General features: G+C 39.2%; 1 protein-coding gene and 1 long non-coding RNA gene across 2 annotated transcripts; one reads left to right on the plus strand and one right to left on the minus strand.

Moving 5' to 3' along the window:
* Positions 1-5,658: 5,658 nt before the first annotated feature.
* Positions 5,659-6,456, plus strand: LOC103501105 (uncharacterized). The gene is made up of 3 exons (XR_540207.2): positions 5,659-6,146; positions 6,241-6,308; positions 6,394-6,456. It is a non-coding gene; the product is annotated as an uncharacterized LOC103501105 (long non-coding RNA).
* Positions 6,457-19,308: 12,852 nt separating this feature from the next.
* Positions 19,309-21,391, minus strand: LOC103501106 (benzyl alcohol O-benzoyltransferase-like). The gene is made up of 2 exons (XM_008464598.3): positions 20,799-21,391; positions 19,309-20,585 (listed from the first exon to the last, which is right to left on the minus strand). Exons 1-2 carry the CDS (start codon positions 21,255-21,257, stop codon positions 19,704-19,706), a joined length of 1,341 nt encoding a protein of 446 aa, XP_008462820.1. The 5' UTR covers positions 21,258-21,391; the 3' UTR covers positions 19,309-19,703.
* Positions 21,392-22,894: the final 1,503 nt, after the last annotated feature.

Below are 22,894 nucleotides of genomic sequence, written 5' to 3' on the forward strand. Positions count from 1 at the left end.
AAAGTCACCACCAAAACAGTTTTTTCTTCACATAATTAAACTTCCCGCTTTTCTAGATTGTTAAACTAAGTATTTGAAACAACACCATAAAAAAAAAAATTCTAAACCAAGTGCAACCACATAACAGTCTTACCAAGATAATATTGTAACTTGTTCATTCAAGTCTTCCTAAAAAACAAATTGAGAAACATAGTAAGATAAACTTTTTTGTATAATACCTTCAATTCCAAACAGTTGACTGAAGCTTGAACTTGAACCATCAATTTCCTACATATTATTTGGTGCTTGTGATTTGCTTGATTACACAGATAAGAGAACAATATATCTCTTGGTTGTTCTTATGGCTAAACAACAATTATTACAATAGAGCCATCAAAAACAAGAATCTGATTTGAACAACATAACCACATTACAAAGCAAAACAACAAACAACTTCATAACCAATACAGCTATAATCAATATCTAGTTTCTCATATATTCACTATCTATAACCTGAAAAAGAATGCTTCAATCCAACTTTTACAGACAAAAATCTAATCTTCCCATTCTCAGAATGAGTGTGATCTACTTCCAAGTGTAGAAAAAAGCTAATTAAAGAGCAAATAATTGATGGCCAAAAGTAGAATTTTGGATTGGTTTTTCTTGGCTTATGTGGTAGGAATACGTATTGGAAATGGCCACAACTAGGTAATAATTCACTAACAAGTAAAGAACTTGTGAGATGATCTTAATACCACATCAACGATGAGCTCATGAGATGCATACAATTGATTGCATACCTTTCCATACTTACAGGTATTATTATGATTTTCACTATCATTGTTGTCTTCACCATTTGCTAAATTATGTCTACTATTATAAGTCACTAAATCAGCCAAAGTGAAGCCATTGTGTGCACAAATAAGTTGATACTATTCCATGGTTTCCTTCCTCCTCCCTGTAAAAACGTTGTTAGATATTAAACTCAATATGCAAATTTAAAAACATTGTTAGAAGTCTAGTCAATATGCAAATATCCTAAACAACACTATAACTAATAGGACAAACAAACAAAAAAAAGTTTAGACTTCAAATAAAGAACAAAAAATCTTAACCATTAAAGTATTATTGTTATTGTTATTATTATTGTTATGATACTCAAGCATTATTCATCTTGAAAAAAAAATGTGTACAAGAAGTTATTGTTAATCTGCATCTTATGATTGGGAAAGCTCACATCCCCATCACATTCTTGTACTCTCATGTAAAGGTACTCGATAGTTTGAGGAACCTAATCCTTATCCCCTTGGTTAGTTAGGGATTAAAAAAGGCGCTTGCATCAGAAGGCAGGACGACATTACATTTTGCTAGTGGGTATGGTGAGGTGTGAAACAAATGATGTATCTTAGCTTTTACCTACTTTGCATACTCTATTCTCGTCTGCTACAATCTCACCTTTTTGGTCAATTGTTGAGTTATATATAAAAAATCAGTTTGAGAGTTGTATGGCTGTGGACGCAACAAAATCAAATAAATCTGTGATAGAGATTTTGAAGAGAGCACAACGAAACCGAACGTGGCTCTAACTATTTTGCAATTGCAATTTATCCACATCAATAATAATAATAATAAACATTAATTTTGCAACCTTATAGTTAGCAAAATCTATATGTGATTAGTGTGACATGTTACTTAAAAAGGGAGATGCCTAAACGGGCTTACACTCAAAATAAAAACTTTAACACAATTAAGCCTTTACTCTTCCTAAGAACTGCTACATACATAGATATGTATGTTATAGTACAAAAAATTACAATAAGTATTCAACTACACAATTGAAGCCTTCCATTAATACTTTGATATGTTACTACATTTCGGTTACATTTGTCTTTATGCATGACATCCAATTATCCTATCATAGCCGAAATTGTTTGTATGAATCTAATCCAATCTTATAATAACATACAAAATGAGGATTATAATCAAAAAAGAAAAGTAAAAGGCAGATATTGTTGGCCTTACCTGTTGATTAGCAGAGACATTCAGAGTTTTTATGTTCGAAATTCCCTTTTGTGTGTTATTCTTAAGATATCCCATTTGCTTCAGTTTGAAGTATCACTGTATTGTATAATACCAAATTCAAATTAAAAATTTGACTATTAGAGTTCATATCTTTACATTGGAAAGGTAAATCTTGTTTATGATTCTAGTTTTGTGCTTTGACAATTACGAAACTAAATATAGTCTTTTCCATTTCAGTCTCTTCAATTTCTGAAGCATCTAACGTAATTTCTTCACGATTTCTTAAACAATCCCAGATCTATTCTTCAGATTCTTTCACATTTGATCGAATCTATTTTTGAAAACAAGAAAACAAAACAAAGCAATCATGAAAGAACTTACTCTGAAACAGATTGACCAAAAAGGTGAGATTGACTATTTGAGAAAAGAACTTAAAAAATCGAGTCTTAAAATAAAGACGGCAACTGTTTGACAAAATGCCTGATGAACAAATGACTGCAAGCAAGAAAATTCTCTCAAACACCACATAGTTTATCGATTTCGAGAAAAAAAATGACCAATTTGAATAAATCGCACAACAAGCAATGAAGTAGAAAGATAAATGAAGTTAAAAATTAGAATTAGACAAAGACATTCATTCGACCCCGTCGAGCAGAGGAAGAGAAAGGGAAGTTCACGAAGAGAGACTTACTATGGATGGCAGAAATGGCTGGAAAACATGAGGGCGACGTAGAAAAATGGAAAGAGATGGAGAAGGGATTGGAGCAGAGGAGAAAATAAGCCATGGCGTGAACTGGGAGTCGTGGCGACGATGGCGATAATTCAACCCGTCAATACTTCATCGGCCGGTGGCGACTATGCTCACGGATTGTAGGGAAAAGACTCACTCTCTATCTATGGTGACTGTCGGCTGCACTCCCCTCACCCTCACACTCTCCTTCATCTCTTACTAAATATATGAATATATATGAAGCTCTAAAAAAATAAGTGAGGAGAGACAAAATTTTAAATTCTTATCTTTAATGTCGGTTTTAAAAAAGCGGGTCTTTTATGTCGGTTTTAAACTGACATTAATCCTTTCTCTTTGATGTCGGTTTAAAACCGACATTAAACATCCGCATTTTAAAAAGCGACATTAAAGATCCCTTTCCATTTTTTCCAACTGACATTAAATGTCATATTTCTTCTAGTGAATATTTATATCAAATTCAAAAATAGTCCCTCTAACTTCCATAAGGCTTTTGGATATCTTCTCATGATGTTATCTTTGTTTAATGAATTATTTATGTCATAATGGTAGGGTTTTAATTGTAATTATATGTAAAATAGAAATCATATACCAAAATTATACTCTTTTATTACAAATTGAAACTTATTTCCGTTACTATTTGAAAATATACAAAAAGACTAAGTAAAAGTCTGAAAAGTTGCAAATATGAAAAGACTCACAATATAGGAAAAGACAACTAATATTTATATATATTATATAAATGGGTGCGTGTGGAGGTTGAAGTGCAATTGCAGGAAGGAGAAGTCCCAGATGATGGTAATATGTAGTGAGTTTTAAGCTTTGCTATTCCAAGTGCTTACTCTTCTTTTTATTTTTGTGTAATGGTGGTACCACTTTCTTTTCTTTTCTTTTCTTGCAATTCAACTTGATGTCATAGACTTGAGATGAAGGTTATATTTCATACATTCAGTTAAAAAATCTCGCAAGGAGATTTCCAACCGATGATGTATTTTTCGTAAGCATATCTCTTTGAAATCAAGGACGAGACTACTAAAAAGGAATTTGTGAACGAAGTGAAATAGAAGAGATGATAAAAAATTTTAGATTTAGGATTATCTTGTTATATATACATATTATATATATATATTTAATATTATTGAATCTTATTTAGATTGTATAGATTAAAGAATTACATTTGCTCAGTAATTAGTATGCTCCCAGTTGTGTATGTCATTTCTTCAAATAAGCGAGTTTGATCCACAAGCTTTTAAACTGTTGTACTAAAAATAAAATTATTTGATTTTTATTGCTTTTTTTTTCTTTTTAGACTTCCTATAATTAATCTTGTTATTTAGTATAATGTTAACGAACAAAAAATATCTATAAAAGTTAATTTTATTTTCTCATTTTCTAACACGATAAGACTTGCGTGCATTGCACATGATTCAAACTAGTTATCTTCTATAGTATATATAAAAGGATGGAAGTGGAGAAACTTTAAAAAATTTTAGCCTCATTTTACCCTTCATTATTGCTTTTTTCTTTAGTAGTGTATTAGTGGCAATTTTGTCATTCACATAGATTTAATGTTTGTTGTCCTTTTCACATTCAACAAGATAGAATTAACTTTTCATCTCCTTATTATAACTTTTCCCAAATTTTTAAAATTTTTTCTCCAATTAATTATGTCATTTAAATTTATCCAAATTCATTCACATTCCTCCCTCTCCATTAATCTTCGATCTCCAAACTATTCTTATTCTTTTATCTCATATTTAACTCTTTTGTATGTAACCTTTCAAATCTTTGGATATAAATACCCATTTTTTTCATTCACGTTCACAAGTCACAACAAAATGCTGAGAGTGAAGAAGAAATCAAATCATGCTTTTCTATTCTCTTCTATTTTTTTTTTTTTTGTTTCCTATTCTTTTTGTATATAGAAGTTAGTGTATATACAAAATGCTGAGGGTGAAGAAGAAATCAAATCATGCTTTATTTATTGATTTCTTTTCAATACACAACAGAAGTTAGAGAAGCTTGAACCACCAACTTCGTGGTGAGCATGTACATATGTCTAATATGCTCTTTATGTTTAAGTCATGTAATATTGGGATTTTTTTTTAATGTAACCATGTGAATCTTGCTCGTGTTTTTTTCTTCATTTAATTTTTTTTATCAAAGCTATTTTATTAATGAAATGGTTGACTGACTTATACTTTGGTTTTGTTAAAACAATGTAAATATTGTTGGAATTTATAAAATATATACATAAAAGTAATAAAATGTGTAAAGCAAGAAATATTAAAGTATTTCCTTTAATTTTTTACCTACAAAATCATTAAAAAAATTATGATTTCGCATTTATAATTTCATAATTTCAGAAGAAATATGATTCTTAGTGGATGTTTTTACCCTTTCACTGTAACGCCCCAAAATTTAAGGTAATTTATTTTGATTTTCTTAAGCTTAAATTTTTGTGATTTTGGGTGTTTTCTTTTTGTTGATTTAATTGACTTATGAAGATTTGATTTTAGATATTAAGAAAATATCTAATTGTTGTAGTGTTTGGAGTTTATGAATTATTTGGTCGCACTTGAGAAAATTTGATTAATTTTGTATTGGATTGTATATTTAATTAAAATTTGAAGAAAAAATGATTATTAAGTGGATAATATAATAGGGGTATTTATTTTGAAGGACAAGGATGTGGGGTTTGGAGAGAGAGGGAAATTTGAGTAAAAAGGGGGATTTAATGGGTTTTTAAATGAAGAAAGAGAAGATATTTGTTTTATTTGGATGAGTTTGAGGAAAGAGGAAAAGGAAAAGGAAAATAATAATTAATGTTATTAATTTTCTTTAAAAGAGGCATGGGAAATTGTGCCCTCTTCTTCATTGTAAAAAAAAGAAAGAAAAGGGAAGGAAAACTCTAACCCTAATTCCGTCGCCGTCGCCACCTTAGCCGCCGCCGTCGTGTTCTCCGTCATAGACACCACATCCAACTAAGCATCCCTACTGCTCGCGATTCACCAGTCGTCCGCCTCCGTCGTTCGTCTGCTGCCGTCGCCCGTCGTCGTCAGCAAACGCGCTCCGCCGATCGCAAAGCATCATTGCCTCGTTCTATCGTCAATCGCCGGAGATTGCCACAACCTGAGCCGCGCTGTGCGTCGCCGCAAGACTGAGCACCCTCCACTCCCGACCCACACGCGCGCCTGCCCCGAGCTGTCGACCTGCACCATCCTCTCTGCCCCGAGCCACCCACGTGAAGATCGAGCCGTGCGTGCCTGCCCCTAGCCAGTCGTGCCTTCTCCTGAGCCGTGTGCCCACCTTGGCCGAGCCGCCAGCAGATTCCTTTCCTCCAACCAAGCCATTTAAGTTGCTAAGCTTCTTTTAACCCTATTTTGACCCATTTTTGGTAAGCCTTGGTATGTTTGATTTGGTTTTTAGCATACCCAACTAAGGTTTATTTTTTACTCTAACTAAGTTATTTGTTGGGTTAAATTGACTAGATTTAACTTGAAACCGAGCGTGGAATTTGTCCAATTAAGTTTAATTCGAGTTCGGCCTTGATTTTTGGGTACGTTAAATGAACTGCATTTTTTGGTCTTTAATCGTTTGCGAGTTGAATTATTTAAACTAAGTTAATTACCCTTGTGGCTTAGGATCCTCCCTTGAGAAGCTTGATCGTGACGGTTAGGAAAATCTTGATTTAACTAATCTCCAGGTAAGAGATTCTAGTACTAGACTTTCGACTGAAATCAAGAGATCGCATGTGTGTATGATTATGCATGGATGATAGCTAAATTGCATATCTCGATGTTATTTATAATGACTGACAATTGTAATGATAATTGATGTTGATGACTGATGTTATGATATGACTAGTTGTATGTTGATGATGACGACTGTGTTATGTTTATGATTAAGGTATTTCAAATAAGTATGCTATGATTACTATGTTATGTCCTGTTTATGATAATGTTATGACACGTTACATGCTATGGATAGGGTTAGTGTTAGCTTATTCTATTAGAGTCGTACCCACATGGGTGTCCCTCGGAATTACCACCTTTCTAGATTGTGTAGTCCGACGGGATTACCAATCCATTATGACATTGACATTGACATAGACATGATTACAAGTGATTCGATGGGGTCACTCATAGCCCGATTGTCTTAGTATTTCCTTCGGGTACACTAAAGACCAGTTGTCCTAGGTGTTCCCTTGGATTCACCGGATACCAAATATGTTCTTACGGGATCACAGATTGCACGTGTTCGGGAATGTACCAGTTTAGGGGTACCACTTTACAGGACTCTCATAGGAAGTTAACAGGCACCTAGCAGGACTAGTAGTGGGTCCCTTACTGAGTATATTTTATACTCACTCTTTCTTGTTTAAATTTTACAGGCAGAGGTAGAGGTAAGAGCAGAGGGAAGTTGACAATTGACAAGAAGTGACCATGACGAGCAATAGGAATCTTTTTGCTTTTGCGTTATGTCATTTTATTTGATACACTTTTTATTGTATTTTATTTTATTTATTTTCTTTAAAAACTAGATAGGGCTCGAGTTAGGATTTTATCTAATTTTATCTTTACAAACATTCGTTTATGATTTTTAATAAGTATTAGAGGTTTTGGTTTATTTCTTATTTTTAAATTTAAGAAAAATTTATTTATCTTTTAATTAGTAATGACTTCGGCTTAGAATAAGGAGTTGACTCATTACATAATAACTTTTTTTTAGTCTTGCTTTAGTGGCAATATTCGCATTTATGCAGATTTAATGTTTGTGGTCATTTTCACATTCAACACGTATGACTTTTCATCTCCTTATTAAAAAAAAGTTTTGATTCCATAACTGATATAGGTGAAGAAGATGATGAGTTTGAAGAATATTGAAATGACTGTTTCAATTTTATAAAGTTAAGTTAAAATTACAATTTAGTTTTAAAATTCTCTCCAATTAATTATATCATTTAAATTTATCCAAATCCATTCACATTCCTCTCCCTCCCTTAATCTTCCGCCTCTCAACTATTCACATTCTCTTATCTTATATTTACTCTTCTGTATCTCTTACAACCTTTCAAATTCTTTCTTTTCAAATCTTTAGGTATAAATATCCTTTTTTTTTTTATTATTCATGTTCACAAGTCACAACAAAATGCTAAGAGTGATGGAGAATCAAATCATGATTTTCAATTCTTTTCTAATTTTCTTGTTGCCTAGTTTTTTGTATATGGAAGTATGTTTGTGCATATTTCTTCATTTATAGGTTTTTTTTTAGTATACAATAGAAGTTTGGGAAACTTGAACCATCGACTTCGTGGTTGGATGTACAAATGTCTATGCTCTTTATGTTTAAGTCATGTAATATTAAGAATATTTTTTTTAATGTAACCATGGGAATCTTGCTCATTTTCTTTCTTTATTTAATTTTTTTTTTATCAAAACTATTTTATTAATGAAATGTTGAGTGACTTATACTTTGATTTTGTTAAAACAATGTAAGTATTATTGGAATTTATAAACTATACATAAAAGTAATAAAATGTGTAAAGCAGGAAATATTAAAGTTCTCCTTTAATTTTTTTCAATCATTATGATTTCACATTTATAATTTTATAAGAAATATGATTTTGGGGATGTTTTTACCCTTTAATTAGAACTTGTTTTAAGTCTTGCTTTAATGACAACTTTCTCATTTACATAGATTTAAGGTTTTTGGCCATTTTCATATTCAACAAGATAGAAGTTACACTTCATTAACTTTTAATCTTCTATAACTTATATTAGTTAATATTCTATGTCATGAGGGTCATAATGTAACTTTTTCATCTTTCATAACGTAATTGATATTACATAATTATGCTATATGTTATAACACAATTAACAACCTTTCTATCTTCCACTATATTTGGATACATATAGATTAGATGGTTAAGTTTGCAACGTGTAAGTTCAAGATGTTAAGAAATAAAATTTGAATTGTACAAACAAATCAAATTCAACATTCGGTCAATGGAAAAACAAAGAGGCATACAAGAAGAAAATGATCAATTTGGAAAATATTAAAATGATTGTCCCAATTTTATAAAGTTAAATTAAAATTATAATTTTTTCGTGTGTGATTTTCACATGTATCGCACACGTTATTTACTAGTTATATATAAAAGAATGGAAGTGGAGAAACTTTTTGCTTCCAATTTTGTCCTTTCTTTTAGTTTATTTATTTGATTCCTACTTTGGTTTTATTGCAATTTGCTTTTTGATTTTATTTTTCAATTTGAAATTAATTATTGTAATTATTATCTCTCATTTCTCCCAACTACTCACATTTCTTTATCATATTAACTCCTTTGTATTTATTTCAACGTTTCAAATTCTTCATTTTGTGCCTTTTAACTTTAATTTTTAATTTGAAATTAATTATAGTAATGATTGTCTCATTTCTCATAAATATTCACATTCACTTCTCATATTAACTCTTTTATATCTCTTTTAACATTTCAAATTCTTCCTTTTCAAATCTTTGGGTATAAATATCTCATTCTTTTTTTTTTCATTTATGTTCACAAGTGACAAAAATGCTAAGGGTGAAAAAGAAATCAAATCATGTTTTTCTATTCTCTTCTAATTTTTTAAAAGTTTTTATTTTGTTGTCTATTTTTTATATATGCCTAAGGGTTTGCAATAATTTGAAATTAATTATTGTAATTATTGTAATCATCTACGATATTTAATAAATATTTGAGTATTAAACCCTCATTACCATGTGAATATATGTAACGACCCAACTCCTTATACTGAATCGAAGTCATTACTAAATATAGAACAAGTGGTTTAAGTCATAGAAATTATTAAAACGCATACGGTTTAAGAAATTTCATTTATAAAAATTTAAACAAGGTAGTCATGCAAAAAAAAAATGTAAGAGCGTTCTGAAGTCCTACTCGGGCCCTATCTACATAAAAGATGGTACGTAATGAAAAGTACTCAAACTCAAATGCGAAAATCTGAAATAAGAATAAGCGGAAGCGGTAGTCCCTATGGCCCTTCACGGTCTCACTTCGGGTCGCTCGCCAGCTTGCCCTTGCCCTTGCCTCGTCCTCTACCTGAAAACATAAAGTGCAGAGAGTGAGTATAAAAATACTCAGTAAGGGACCCACTACTAGTCCCACTAGGTGCCTGTTAGCTTCCTGTTAGAGTCCTGATAACTGGTACCCAATCTCTGGCACGTTCCCGAACACGTGCAATCATGCGCTCCCGTAGGAACGTAACTCTGGTCTTCGGTGCCCCGGGGGACACCTAGGACAGTCGGGATGCGAGGACCCCGTCAAGTCACTCGAGTCATATCTATATCCATGCTAGACTGGTGTCCCGTCGGACCACACAGTCCTCAATAGGTGGTGATCCCGAAGGACACCCATGCAGGTACGACTCTAACAGATTAAGCTAACAGGTACCCTAATTGCAGTATACATACACATGGCATCAGCATATAACATGTCACATAAATCATCTCTACACTCTCCGTCCCGACATTCGTCGTATAGCCATAACAGCTCTTGCCACACATATCAGGCTATAGTATAACTATATCGTCATTTGCATCATACTACCGTTTATCTCAAGCAACGTACTGTCTAATCCTTAACATGAAAAGTCGGGGCATACATAGTCTCATACTTCTAAACATGAAGCTAGTAGTAGAATCTCTTACCTGGAGATCTACTTGTCGAGTCCTAACCGCGAGGCAGTACGCTTTCCAAGAGACGAAGTCCTAACTGTTTAATATGCCAAAATTCGTAATTAGGTCGCCAACGACTATCGGTTCAAGACTCATTTGAAATAACTTACCCTAGAGAGGTTGCAGTGCTCGAGCCCCCCTGCTGAAGAATTCCCGCGCTGCAGCAATTACTTGGTCCAAGACGTCCCTTAAGGAAAATAACTTAATTTTAGTCCCAAATTAATTTAATTAATGCCCGAAGCATGGAGTCTTACTGGGAAATGCCACAATAATTAATTAATTTACCAAAATTTAGGTGGGTGGAGCCAATTTAGTCTTGGCGGCTCGGCTGGAAGAAGACAGGACCGGCTCGGCTTGGGCAGGCGCGGCTCGACTCGGTACAGGAAGCTACGCGGGCGGCTCGGCTTACAACAGGGAGGGGATGCGGCTCGGCTACGCGGAAACGCGCGGCGCGGCTTCCCACGCGGACGCGGCTCACACGCGGAGAGGGCTGGACGCGGCGTGGCTTCAGTTTCGGCTTCGGGCGCGCGGACGTGGAGCGGCTCCAGGTTCGTTCGTCGGCTGGAGGCACGCGCGGCGGATCGGCTTCGAGTGGCGGCTGCGGGAGACGACTGTGCGCGGATCGAAGCGGCTCCCTTCGGCTCGATCGGAGCGGCGCGGCTGACGGAACTTCTCGGATCGACGCGGCGCAGCGAGCTTCGGCTGCACGGATCGGCTTGATCGAAGCGACGCGACGCGGCTCGGCTATCCTCCTGATCGGAGCGGCGCGGCGTCGGCTGTCCTCCTTAGGTCGAAGCGGCGCGGCGAGTTCCGGCTCGGCTGGCGGCTGCGGATTCGGCTGCAGACGCGCGGAGGATGGTTCGGCTTCCACTCGGCTTGCAGACGCGCGGTGGATCGGCTCGGCGCTTGCTTGAAGCTGGCGGCGTGCGGCGGCGGCGGCGCGGAGAGTGGCGGCGGCTAGGGTTTTCTCCTTCCTTTTTTTTTTCTTCTTTGGGGAGATGAGGAGTCTCACGTCTCCCAATGCCTCTTTTAAAAGAATTTCCAAAAATAATAAAAGAATTTAATAGCCCCCTTTTTCTCTCTCCACCCTTGACCCTTTCCAAGGCAATTAATTAATTTGCCACTCCATTAATTGACTAATTTACCCCTAACTTCAATAATTAATATAAAAAGAAAAACAACTTTAGTTTAATAAGAATAATATTAACCACACTTAGTATTAATATTAATGGTCAAAACAACAAAAGAAAACCGAAATTGTTGGGCGTTACAATCTTCCCTCCTAAAAAAACTTTCGTCCTCGAAAGTTCTAATCCTCGAACAGCTCGGGGTGTTGGGCTCTCATGTCCTCTTCTTTTTCCCACATTGCCTCTTCCACTCCATGGTTCTACCAAAGGACTTTGACCAATGGAATTTCTCGACTGCGAAGCTTCTTGACCTCCCTTGCCAGGACCTCGACAGGCTGCTCCTCGTAGCTCAAGTTCTCGCTAATCTGCAGTGGCTCGAAGTCCACCACATGTGTTGGGTCTGCGACATATTTCCTCAGCATGGAGATATGGAATACGTCGTGCACTGCAGCAAAAGATGGGGGTAGCGCCAAGCGGTAAGCCACGGGGCCAATCCGCTCCAATATCTCGAACGGCCCTACGAAGCGTGGACTCAGCTTCCCCTTCTTCGCGAACCTCAGAACACCCTTCATGGGTGCAACCTTCAGAAAGACCATATCTCCCACTTCAAACTCGAGGTCCTTACGTCGTACATCAGCGTAACTCTTCTGTCTGCTCTGGGCTGTCAGCATACGAGCTCGGATCTTCTGTATGGCTGCGTTGGTCGTCTGCACTAACTCGGGGCCTAGCATCCTCTGCTCTCCAACCTCGCCCCAGCAGACAGGGGATCTACAGCACTTGCCATACAGAGCCTCGAACGGTGCCATACCGATAGTAGCCTGGTAGCTGTTGTTATAGGCAAACTCCATCAGATGCAGATGGGAGTCCCAACTTCCTGAAAACTCTAGTACGCAGGCTCGCAGCATGTCTTCCAAAATCTGGTTCAATCTCTCTGTCTGACCATCAGTCTGAGGGTGGAATGTCGTGCTGAAGTCCAACCTCGTACCTAATGCAAGTTGAAGTCCTTTCCAGAACTTCGATGTGAAACGGGCGTCTCTGTCTGAAATGATGGATACGGGTACTCCATGTAGTCTCACAATCTCTGTCATATATAGCTGCCCCCACTTACTGGCAGTGTAAGTGGATTTCCCTGGCACGAAATGGGCCGACTTCTTGAGTCTGTCGACCACAACCCAGATCACCGTGTAGCCCCTTAGGGTCTTGGGCAGTCCCGTAATAAAATCCATCGACACACTCTCCCACTTCCACCCTGGCACACTCAAGGGTTGCAACAACCCTGCTGGACGCTGCCTCGGTGCCTTCACCTGCTGGCACACCAAGCATCTACTGACAAAGTCTGCCACATCCCTCTTCATGCCCCTCTACCAATAGACACTCCTTAAGTCCTGGTACATCTTCGTACTCCCAGGGTGCATGGTAAACGGGGAACTGTGAGCCTCAGTCAAAAGCTCCATCTTAACTGCGCTGTCTTCCGGCACACACAGGCGTCCCTCAAACATAAGGCCATCGTCAGAGGATATGGAGAAGTCTTCACCTTGCTCTGTCTCTACCACACGACGCTTCTCTGCCAAGTAAGGATCATTCAGCTGAGCAGCAATGATCTTTTGCCTCAAGGTTGGCTGAACTGTCAACTGAGCCAACTGTGCGGTAACCTCACCTACTGCGACTGCAATCTCCGCTCTCTCAAAATCCCTGAGTAAGGGAGTCTGCTTGGTGATTAGCGCTGCTGAATGTGCAACTTTCCTACTCAGCGCATCAGCCACTACATTTGCTTTACCTGGGTGGTATAGGATCTCGCAGTCGTAGTCTTTCACCAACTCGAGCCACCTCCTCTGCCTCATGTTCAACTCCTTCTGGGTGAAGAAGTACTTCAGGCTCTTATGGTCGGTGTAAATCTGAATCTTCTCACCATACAGATAGTGCCTCCATATCTTCAGTGCAAAGACTACAGCTGCCAACTCCAAGTCATGGGTAGGGTAGTTCTGCTCATGGATCTTCAACTGGCGGGAGGCATAAGCAACTACCTTACCTTGCTGCATCAGGACACAGCCCAGTCCCTTCTTGGAGGCATCACTATAGATCACAAAGTTTCCCGAACCATCGGGCACTGTCAGGACTGGTGCAGTCACTAGCTTCTGTTTAAGCTCTTGAAAGCTACGCTCGCATGCTGGGCTCCAGACAAAAGGGGTTCCCTTCCTGGTCAACTGGGTCAACGGGCTGGCTATACGTGAGAAGTCTTCCACGAACCTCCTGTAGTAACCTGCCAAGCCCAAAAAACTTCGAATTTCACTAACCGTGGACGGTCGAGTCCAGTTGGTCACCGCTTCAATCTTTGCGGGATCTACTGAAACTCCCTCACTGGAAACCACGTGGCCAAGAAACGTCACCTTCCTTAACCAGAATTCACACTTGGAGAACTTGGCATACAACTTGTTGGCTCGAAGTGTCTCCAAAACCTGGTGTAAGTGCTCCTCGTGCTCCGCCTCAGTTTTTGAGTAAATGAGGATGTCGTCAATGAAGACTATGACGAACGAGTCTAAAAAGTCCTTAAACACCCTGTTCATCAAATCCATGAATGCTGCAGGAGCGTTAGTCAAGCCGAAAGACATCACAACGAATTCATAATGTCCGTACCTCGATCGAAAGGCCGTCTTGGGAATGTCACCGTCCCTAATCCTCAACTGGTGATAGCCTGATCGCAGGTCGATCTTGGAAAAGACAGTGGCTCCCTGCAACTAATCGAACAGGTCATCAATCCTGGGCAAGGGGTAGCGGTTTTTTACTGTCACCTTGTTCAGCTCTCGGTAGTCAATACAGAGGCGCATCGACCCATCCTTCTTCTTCACGAACAATACTGGGGCTCCCCAAGGCGACACACTGGGCCGGATGAAGCCTTTGTCCAGCAACTCCTGTAACTGGACCTTCAACTCCTTTAGCTCGGCTGGAGCCATTCTGTAAGGGGCCCTCGAGATAGGAGCAGTGTCCGGCTCTAACTCGATGGCGAAGTCTACCTCTCTGGGAGGCGGAAGTCCTGGGAGTTCGTCTGGGAAAACGTCGGGGTACTCCCTCACCACTGGTTCAGAAGATAGGGAAACTTCTGGCTCTCTAATATCCACTACGCTTGCCAAGATGCCCCAAGTACCCTGGCTGAGTAGTTTACTAGCCTTCATGGCTGAGATGACCTTGGTATACATACCATGCCTGCCCCCCTGAATTTGAAACTAGCCCCGGAGGGAGGGTTAAAGACAACTTCCTTGCCAAAACAGTCTATATTTGCATGGTTGGCTGACAGCCAATCCATGCCTAGTATCACATCAAAATCCTGCATGTCTAACACTAGCAAGGTCACATCTAACATACGATTCGCTATCTCTACCCGACATGCCTTTATTTGTTCTTTGGACAACAGGACCTCCCCAGATGGAGTAGAAACCGACAAAACACTACCCAAAGGTTCTACCTCCAAACCCACATGCTGAACGAAAACGGAGGATATAAACGAGTGGGATGACCCAGAGTCAAATAGCACAAAAGCATAATGCCCCAAAATTGGGAGCGTACCTGTCACCACTGTGCCAGCTCGCTCGGCCTCCTGCCGGGTAGTGGCGAAAACTCTCCCCTGCTGGGCCGCAGAAGGCTGGGGCGGTGTCGTCTCAAAGGGTTTCCGAGGACACACATCAGCAGTGTGCCCCGGCTGTCTGCACCTGAAGCAGACTCCACTTCCAGCCAAGCAACGACCTCCGTGAACTCTTCCACAGGTAGTACAAGCAGGTAGCTCTCTCAGGGTCTTCCCGGCTGCTGCAAGCTCCCGTCGGTGTCTCTGGAAGACACCTCCTGACCTCAGTGTTCGCTGCGGTGCTACGTCAGGCTGCGTCTCAACCTTTCTCTTCTGTCCCAAGGCTGACCCTCTGCCGGCAGCCTTGGACGAATCGGCTCTCTCAGGCAGGCTCAAATCCAGTGCTATACGTAGTGCATCAGCATGCGTGGCTGGGCGGAGGGCTCTGACAATGCCCTGAAGGTCTAGCCTGAGTCCTCTAACGAATTTCTCCGTCCTGGCAGCCTCATCCCTTACCATATCGGGAGCAAAGCGGGACAGCATATCGAACTCGGCGTCGTACTGCTCCACCGTCATGTCACCTTGCTCCAAGTTTAGGAACTCTTGCAGCTTGGCGTGCTTCACATTGGCAGAGAAGAACTTAGCATAGAAGTTCTCCTTGAACTGCTCCCAGGTTATTTTGCTGACATCGCCCCCCAGCATTCTCTCAGCGGTCTCCCACCAGGCGGTGCCCCTGTCCTCCAAGAAGAAGACTGCACACTGCACCTTCTGGTCTTCTGGGCACTTCATGTACCGGAAAATAGTCTCTATGGACGTCAACCACATTTGGGCCTTTGTGGGGTTGTCCATGGATCCGTCAAAGGTCTTAGGATTATACTTCCTGAAATCCCGTAAGTGTTTCGCCTCGGCCGACAGTTGGACTGGTACTGGTTGAGCTTCCTCGGGGGCTGGAGGAGCGACGGCCTGGGCCTGAACAGGGGCGGCCTGGTTCTGCTGGGCGGCAAGGAAGGGCGCCAAAGCAGCTTGCAGCATGTCCTGATAACGCTGCTCCATCGCGGCGAGATCCGCCTGGGTGACCGGTGCGTTTGGGTCGACTGCCGGTGCAACAGGTGGCGCCTCCGGCTGGCCACGACCGGCTCCTCTGCCTCCCCTACCACCTCCTCGGCGTGCACCCCTACGTGGCGGCATTCTCCCTAAAATTCACCAACAAACTTTTCACCACAAGAACTTAACACCCTATATCTAGGTCTTAGACTATTCAGGCAAAATTGTAATCTTAACATTAGCAAGGCTTTAGACATACCTGGCGAGTGCCGAAGGACCGTATAGCCATAGGGTGAAGTAAAACCAAAACAAAAAAAATGACTTACATCGTAGGTCAGTCTACAGAACCTAAAACACTGTGCTCTGATACCAACTGTAACGACCCAACTCCTTATACTGAATCGAAGTCATTACTAAATATAGAACAAGTGGTTTAAGTCATAGAAATTATTAAAACGCATACGGTTTAAGAAATTTCATTTATAAAAATTTAAACAAGGTAGTCATGCAAAAAAAAATGTAAGAGCGTTCTGAAGTCCTACTCGGGCCCTATCTACATAAAAGATGGTACGTAATGAAAAGTACTTAAACTCAAATGCGAAAATCTGAAATAAGAATAAGCGGAAGCGGTAGTCCCTATGGCCCTTCACGGTCTCACTTCGGGTCGCTCGCCAGCTTGCCATTGCCCTTGCCTCGTCCTTTACCTGAAAACATAAAGTGAAGAGAATGAGTATAAAAATACTCAGTAAGGGACCCACTACTAGTCCCACTAGGTGCCTGTTAGCTTCCTGTTAGAGTCCTGATAACTGGTACCCAATCTCTGGCACGTTCCCGAACACGTGCAATCATGCGCTCCCGTAGGAACGTAACTCTGGTCTTCGGTGCCCCGGGGGACACCTAGGACAGTCGGGATGCGAGGACCCCGTCAAGTCACTCGAGTCATATCTATATCCATGCTAGACTGGTGTCCCATCGGACCACACAGTCCTCAATAGGTGGTGATCCCGAAGGACACCCATGCAGGTACGACTCTAACAGATTAAGCTAACAGGTACCCTAATTGCAGTATACATACACATGGCATCAGCATATAACATGTCACATAAATCATCTCTACACTCTCCGTCCCGACATTCGTCGTATAGCCATAACAGCTCTTGCCACACATATCAGGCTATAGTATAACTATATCGTCATTTGCATCATACTACCGTTTATCTCAAGCAACGTACTGTCTAATCCTTAACATGAAAAGTCGGGGCATACATAGTCTCATACTTCTAAACATGAAGCTAGTAGTAGAATCTCTTACCTGGAGATCTACTTGTCGAGTCCTAACCGCGAGGCAGTACGCTTTCCAAGCGACGAAGTCCTAACTGTTTAATATGCCAAAATTCGTAATTAGGTCGCCAACGACTATCGGTTCAAGACTCATTTGAAATAACTTACCCTAGAGAGGTTGCAGTGCTCGAGCCCCCTGCTGAAGAATTCCCGCGCTGCAGCAATTACTTGGTCCAAGACGTCTCTTAAGGAAAATAACTTAATTTTAGTCCCAAATTAATTTAATTAATGCCCGAAGCATGGAGTCTTACTGGGAAATGCCACAATAATTAATTAATTTACCAAAATTTAGGTGGGTGGAGCCAATTTAGTCTTGGCGGCTCGGCTTGGGCAGGCGCGGCTCGGCTCGGTACAGGAAGCTACGCGGGCGGCTCGGCTTGCAACAGGGAGGGGATGCGGCTCGGCTACGCGGAAACGCGCGGCGCGGCTTCCCACGCGGACGCGGCTCACACGCGGAGAGGGCTGGACGCGGCGCGGCTTCAGTTTCGGCTTCGGGCGCGCGGACGTGGAGCGGCTCCGGGTTCGTTCGTCGGCTGGAGGCACGCGCGGCGGATCGGCTTCGAGTGGCGGCTACGGGAGACGGCTGTGCGCGAATCGAAGCGGCTCCCTTCGGCTGCACGGATCGGCTTGATCGAAGCGACGCGACGCGGCTCGGCTATCCTCCTGATCGGAGCGGCGCGGCGTCGGCTGTCCTCCTTAGGTCGAAGCGGCGCGGCGAGTTCCGGCTCGGCTGGCGGCTGCGGATTCGGCTGCAGACGCGCGGAGGATGGTTCGGCTTCCACTCGGCTTGCAGACGCGCGGTGGATCGGCTCGGCGCTTGCTTGAAGCTGGCGGCGTGCGGCGGCGGCGGCGCGGAGAGTGGCGGCGGTTAGGGTTTTCTCCTTCCTTTTTTTTTTTCTTCTTTGGGGAGATGAGGAGTCTCACGTCTCCCAATGCCTCTTTTAAAAGAATTTCCAAAAATAATAAAAGAATTTAATAGCCCCCTTTTTCTCTCTCCACCCTTGACACTTTCCAAGGCAATTAATTAATTTGCCACTCCATTAATTGACTAATTTACCCCTAACTTCAATAATTAATATAAAAAGAAAAACAACTTTAGTTTAATAAGAATAATATTAACCACACTTAGTATTAATATTAATGGTCAAAACAACAAAAGAAAACCGAAATTGTTGGGCGTTACAATATATTCACACGATATGATATAATGAAAATGTCGAGATTCTGATTTTACTTATAAATTAAGTTAAGTTAAAACTATAATTTTTTTACAATTTTCATGTGCATCGCACCGTTGTTTACTAGTTGATAATTAAAATGCTCCAATTAAATTAGATATCTTTGATTATGCTAAAGTTGTCTAGTCAAACACCTCAATTAATCACAATAAGGTTTAAAATTATAAAACTACTAATCAACTTTTGGAATTCAAAATGTTTTAACAACAAAAATGGACTTCCATGGAAGAGTGAACAATGAGTCATAAGCTCATTTCACGCGTTTTTTGCAGGAAAAAATTCCTGAGAATTTTTTGTCCAAAATGATTTCTTTTTGTGTCATCAATTCAGGACCGTAAAAAATAGTCATAAAATGCTATGACATGTTTTATAATATAACAAACATCAATATATCCAGGATAAAATCTTTAATATTTTATATAACATCATCGCATATACATGAATTAACTTTCAATTGATATCTTTTTATTGAAAAAACTCCAAAGAAAAAACTTGTATTGTCATCATTAGTTTGCGATACAAATAATTTGATCAACTTAGCTTAAAACAATAATACCACTATATAATTCATATACACCATTATATTTTTAATGTTTGGATAAAAAAAGTAACAATAATTGAAATCAGGAAAGCTATTAAAAACGACATTTATGTGATTATAAAGTAAGTATAAATGCCTTATTTGCCAAAAAAAAAAAAAAGTATACTTGGCACATTCCCATACTATGACTAAACTTTTTGGAATGTATCCAAATATTCAATCACAAGTTATTACGCTACAAATTTTTTTATAAAAAAAATTATTTTCTATTTTCATTTCATTTTTACTATTACAATAATGCATAAAGATAAGTGTAGCAAACCATTTAAAAACAACGATAGCTTGTAGTGTTTTCAATTTCGAAAGGATCTTATATCTTCAACAAGGCATCAAGTTCTTCTGCCAACCTTTCCATGGCTGGAGCTGGCAAGCAAAGAGGCACCACAATTCCTTTTTCCCCATGTCTCGTCTTAGAAGGTATACAAAAGCTTATCAAACCAGGCACAAGTCCAACTTTTCCGATAGCGGGTCCGGCAAATATGGCCTTTTCCCATCCAAAGTCTACATCCTCAAATCCAGCTTCAGTCAAATCTGCCATAAGGAATGACCCAACCACAGTAAAATGGGGTCGTCCTTTGACCGTCATAAAATCCACCATAGACTTGACGTACTCCTCTGTCACCTTAGCCTTACTATTCTCAACTAATTCAATAGCATAACCTAAAGAATTCTGGGAAAGCTTAGCTGCAGTAGTGACTGCTGCAGGGAAAGCAAATGCATTCCCATAATACCCTAATGGTAAATAGTTAAACTTGGTGCGTAAATTGACAAGGCAAAGCAAACGCACTTCCTCTTCTGGGCTAAGTTGAAGGGCTATGGTACGAAGGCGCCAAATGAATATCATGAGTAGCTCGGCTGAGGGGTAATTGTGGAAGTGTGTGGGTAAAGTTTTGCGAATGATAGATATCTCGGTCAGCCCAAAGAAGAATGAGTGTTGAACCATATTGTCGAGGGTAATTGTAGTGTCGTTTACGTCGTTAACTTCATCATATTCATGATGAAGGCAAGTGACTCTCGGAGGGTCCCTTGAATTTAAAAGAGCTCTTTTCCATACCGGAAGAACGGATGGTGCAAGAGCTCCACGAGCCATCTCAGCTATGGCCTTTAGGAATTGAGCCATACCAATGCCATCGGTGATTGTATGATTAAAACGAACAGCGAAGATAAAACCACCACATTTGAGTCTCGTTACCTGAACGAACAGTTAAAATAACCAAATATAATTAGTTTTTACTTCCATATTAATTTAAAGGGTACCTTCATTCCGAAGACACGATGAATCTACAAACCCATATTCTTATCAAATAATAGGTTGCATCTTTATAGCCCACCCCACAATCATCTTCTTCAGTACTTCAAAATAATCCTATGAAATAAATGATGAATAAATGAAAAGCATATATACCTGAATGAGCAACAATGGAGAATCAAGAATCCCATCAGAATCTGGAACATCATAAAGAAGTTGATCCATGCATGGAAATGGAGGCTGAAGAGAAGAAGAATCTTGAAACTGTTGTAGACTAACATCTGCATTTGCCTCAATGAACAAGACTCCTTCACCTGTGCATTCCACAAATAGCTTCTTACCAAACCTTTCTCTAACTCTGCCTGCAAAAGGATAGTAAAAAACCAATGTCTTTGAAACTGCCTCTTTTATCACTTTCACTGGATCTCTCCCTTCCATATTTGGATTTTGTGGGTAAAAATGAATCAATGGAACTTGAATTCTAAAGCTTTGTTGGTCATCAATATCAGAAAGTTGTTTCCATTCATGGGGTGTTGGTTTTGTTGGAACAATTAGTTCTGGTTCACATCTTTCTACTTTGAACACAAGAGAAGTGGCTTTAGACATTGTTGTCATTATTCAAAAATAAATTTGCAAATGAGAGCTCTGTTTTCGGAAGGAACAAGGGCACTATTTATACAAGGAGCTAGGGATGAATTTAGCTGTCTTTTTTTTCTTTCTTTACTTTTTTTTTCTCTCCCAAATTTATGTCAACCATGAATGAATGAAATAAGTTTGGTAAGACTTAAATGGTGAGAATTATTGTGACTTTAATTTAGTGAAGATTTTATGACAATATGAGTATAGAAACTATGGGACATAAGCAAATAGATTATACAAATTAAAATTAGCTACAAATAATTATTAAACCATATGAGAAGAGAATAGGTGCTCCAAGGCATGTACATTGTCATCAGGAACAACTACACCCCAAATTTAAGGTAACTTATAATTAAATTAAGGGGTCTTTTCAAAAGTATAAAAAAGTGGCAAAATATTTACATTCTATAAAACAATTCAAAAAACGGAAAAAGCTCAGAGACCCATTGTGTAAAATACCAAAAATGCCCCGTCACCACGCCGTCAATAATGCACGCTAATAAATTTGCGATTTATACACGATCTTTTAGATATGGTTCAATATATATGCGATCGTTTAGATATCGTTCAATATATACACCAATCATTTAGATATGACAGTAATTTATACGTGATCGTTTAGATATGACTATAAGGCGATCGTTTAAATATGGTTCAATATATACGCGATCGTTTAGATATGACTACAATTTATACGCAATCGTTTAGATATAGCTACAATTTATCTATTCAATTCTATCATTTAATTTTGTTACATGATCTTCTATATTTAGGGATCCAAATCTAAATGATTTTTTTTTAAATTTGGTACACGATTTTTTAAATTCTTTTGCTACACGATCGTTTTAGATTTCTTTACACAATCGTTTAGATTTCTTTACACGATCGTTTACTTTTTTTACATGATCGTTTACTTTTTTTTTTCAAGATTTTTTATACACACAATCGTTTACTTTTTTTAAACGATCGTTTACATTGTCTACTCCAATCTAAATGATTTTTTTTCAAGATTCTTTATACACAATCTTTTATTTTTTTTACACAATCGTTTACTTTTCTTTTTTTACATGATCGTTTACATTTGGCTACTCCAATCTAAATGATTTTTTTCCAAGAATCTTTATACACGATCTTTTATATTTTGCTATTTTTTTACACAGTCTTATACACATTAGATTTTGCTATTTTTTTTGTACACAGTCTTATATAAAGTCATTTAGATTTGGTTACCCAAATGTAAACGTGTAAAAAAAGAAAAGAAGAAAGACGATGGAAAAAAATCGCATCGAAAAAATAATAGGAAAAGTAAAAAGTCGATGGAAAGAAATCAAAGCGAAAAAAAGAAGAGGAAAAGAAGAAAAACGATGGAAAGATTAAACGACGTAAATAAAGAATTGAAATATAAGAAAGATGATGGAAAGAAATCGTAGAAAAGAAAAAGAGGAACGAAGAAAGATGAAATCGCAGGGGAAGAACGAAAAAGACGAAATAGAGGAGGAAGACGAATCGCGAGGAAGAAAGAAAGATGAAAGAGCAAATCTGGAATATTTAAAAAATGGCCAACTTTATGGGCTTTGTTACACGGGCGGTAAATAGTTTGGTGTTTTGTTACA

This window comes from Cucumis melo, chromosome 11 (genome assembly GCF_025177605.1).
Source record: "Cucumis melo cultivar AY chromosome 11, USDA_Cmelo_AY_1.0, whole genome shotgun sequence".
NCBI lineage: Eukaryota > Viridiplantae > Streptophyta > Magnoliopsida > Cucurbitales > Cucurbitaceae > Cucumis > Cucumis melo.

Coding starts and splice junctions, on each gene's coding strand:
- LOC103501106 (XM_008464598.3), bottom strand. CDS start 21,257: ATGACAACAATGTCTAAAGCCACTTCTCTTGTGTTCAAAGTAGAAAGA. Junction 20,586..20,798: donor CTCCATTGTTGCTCATTCAG/GTATATATGCTT, acceptor CTGTTCGTTCAG/GTAACGAGACTCAAATGTGG.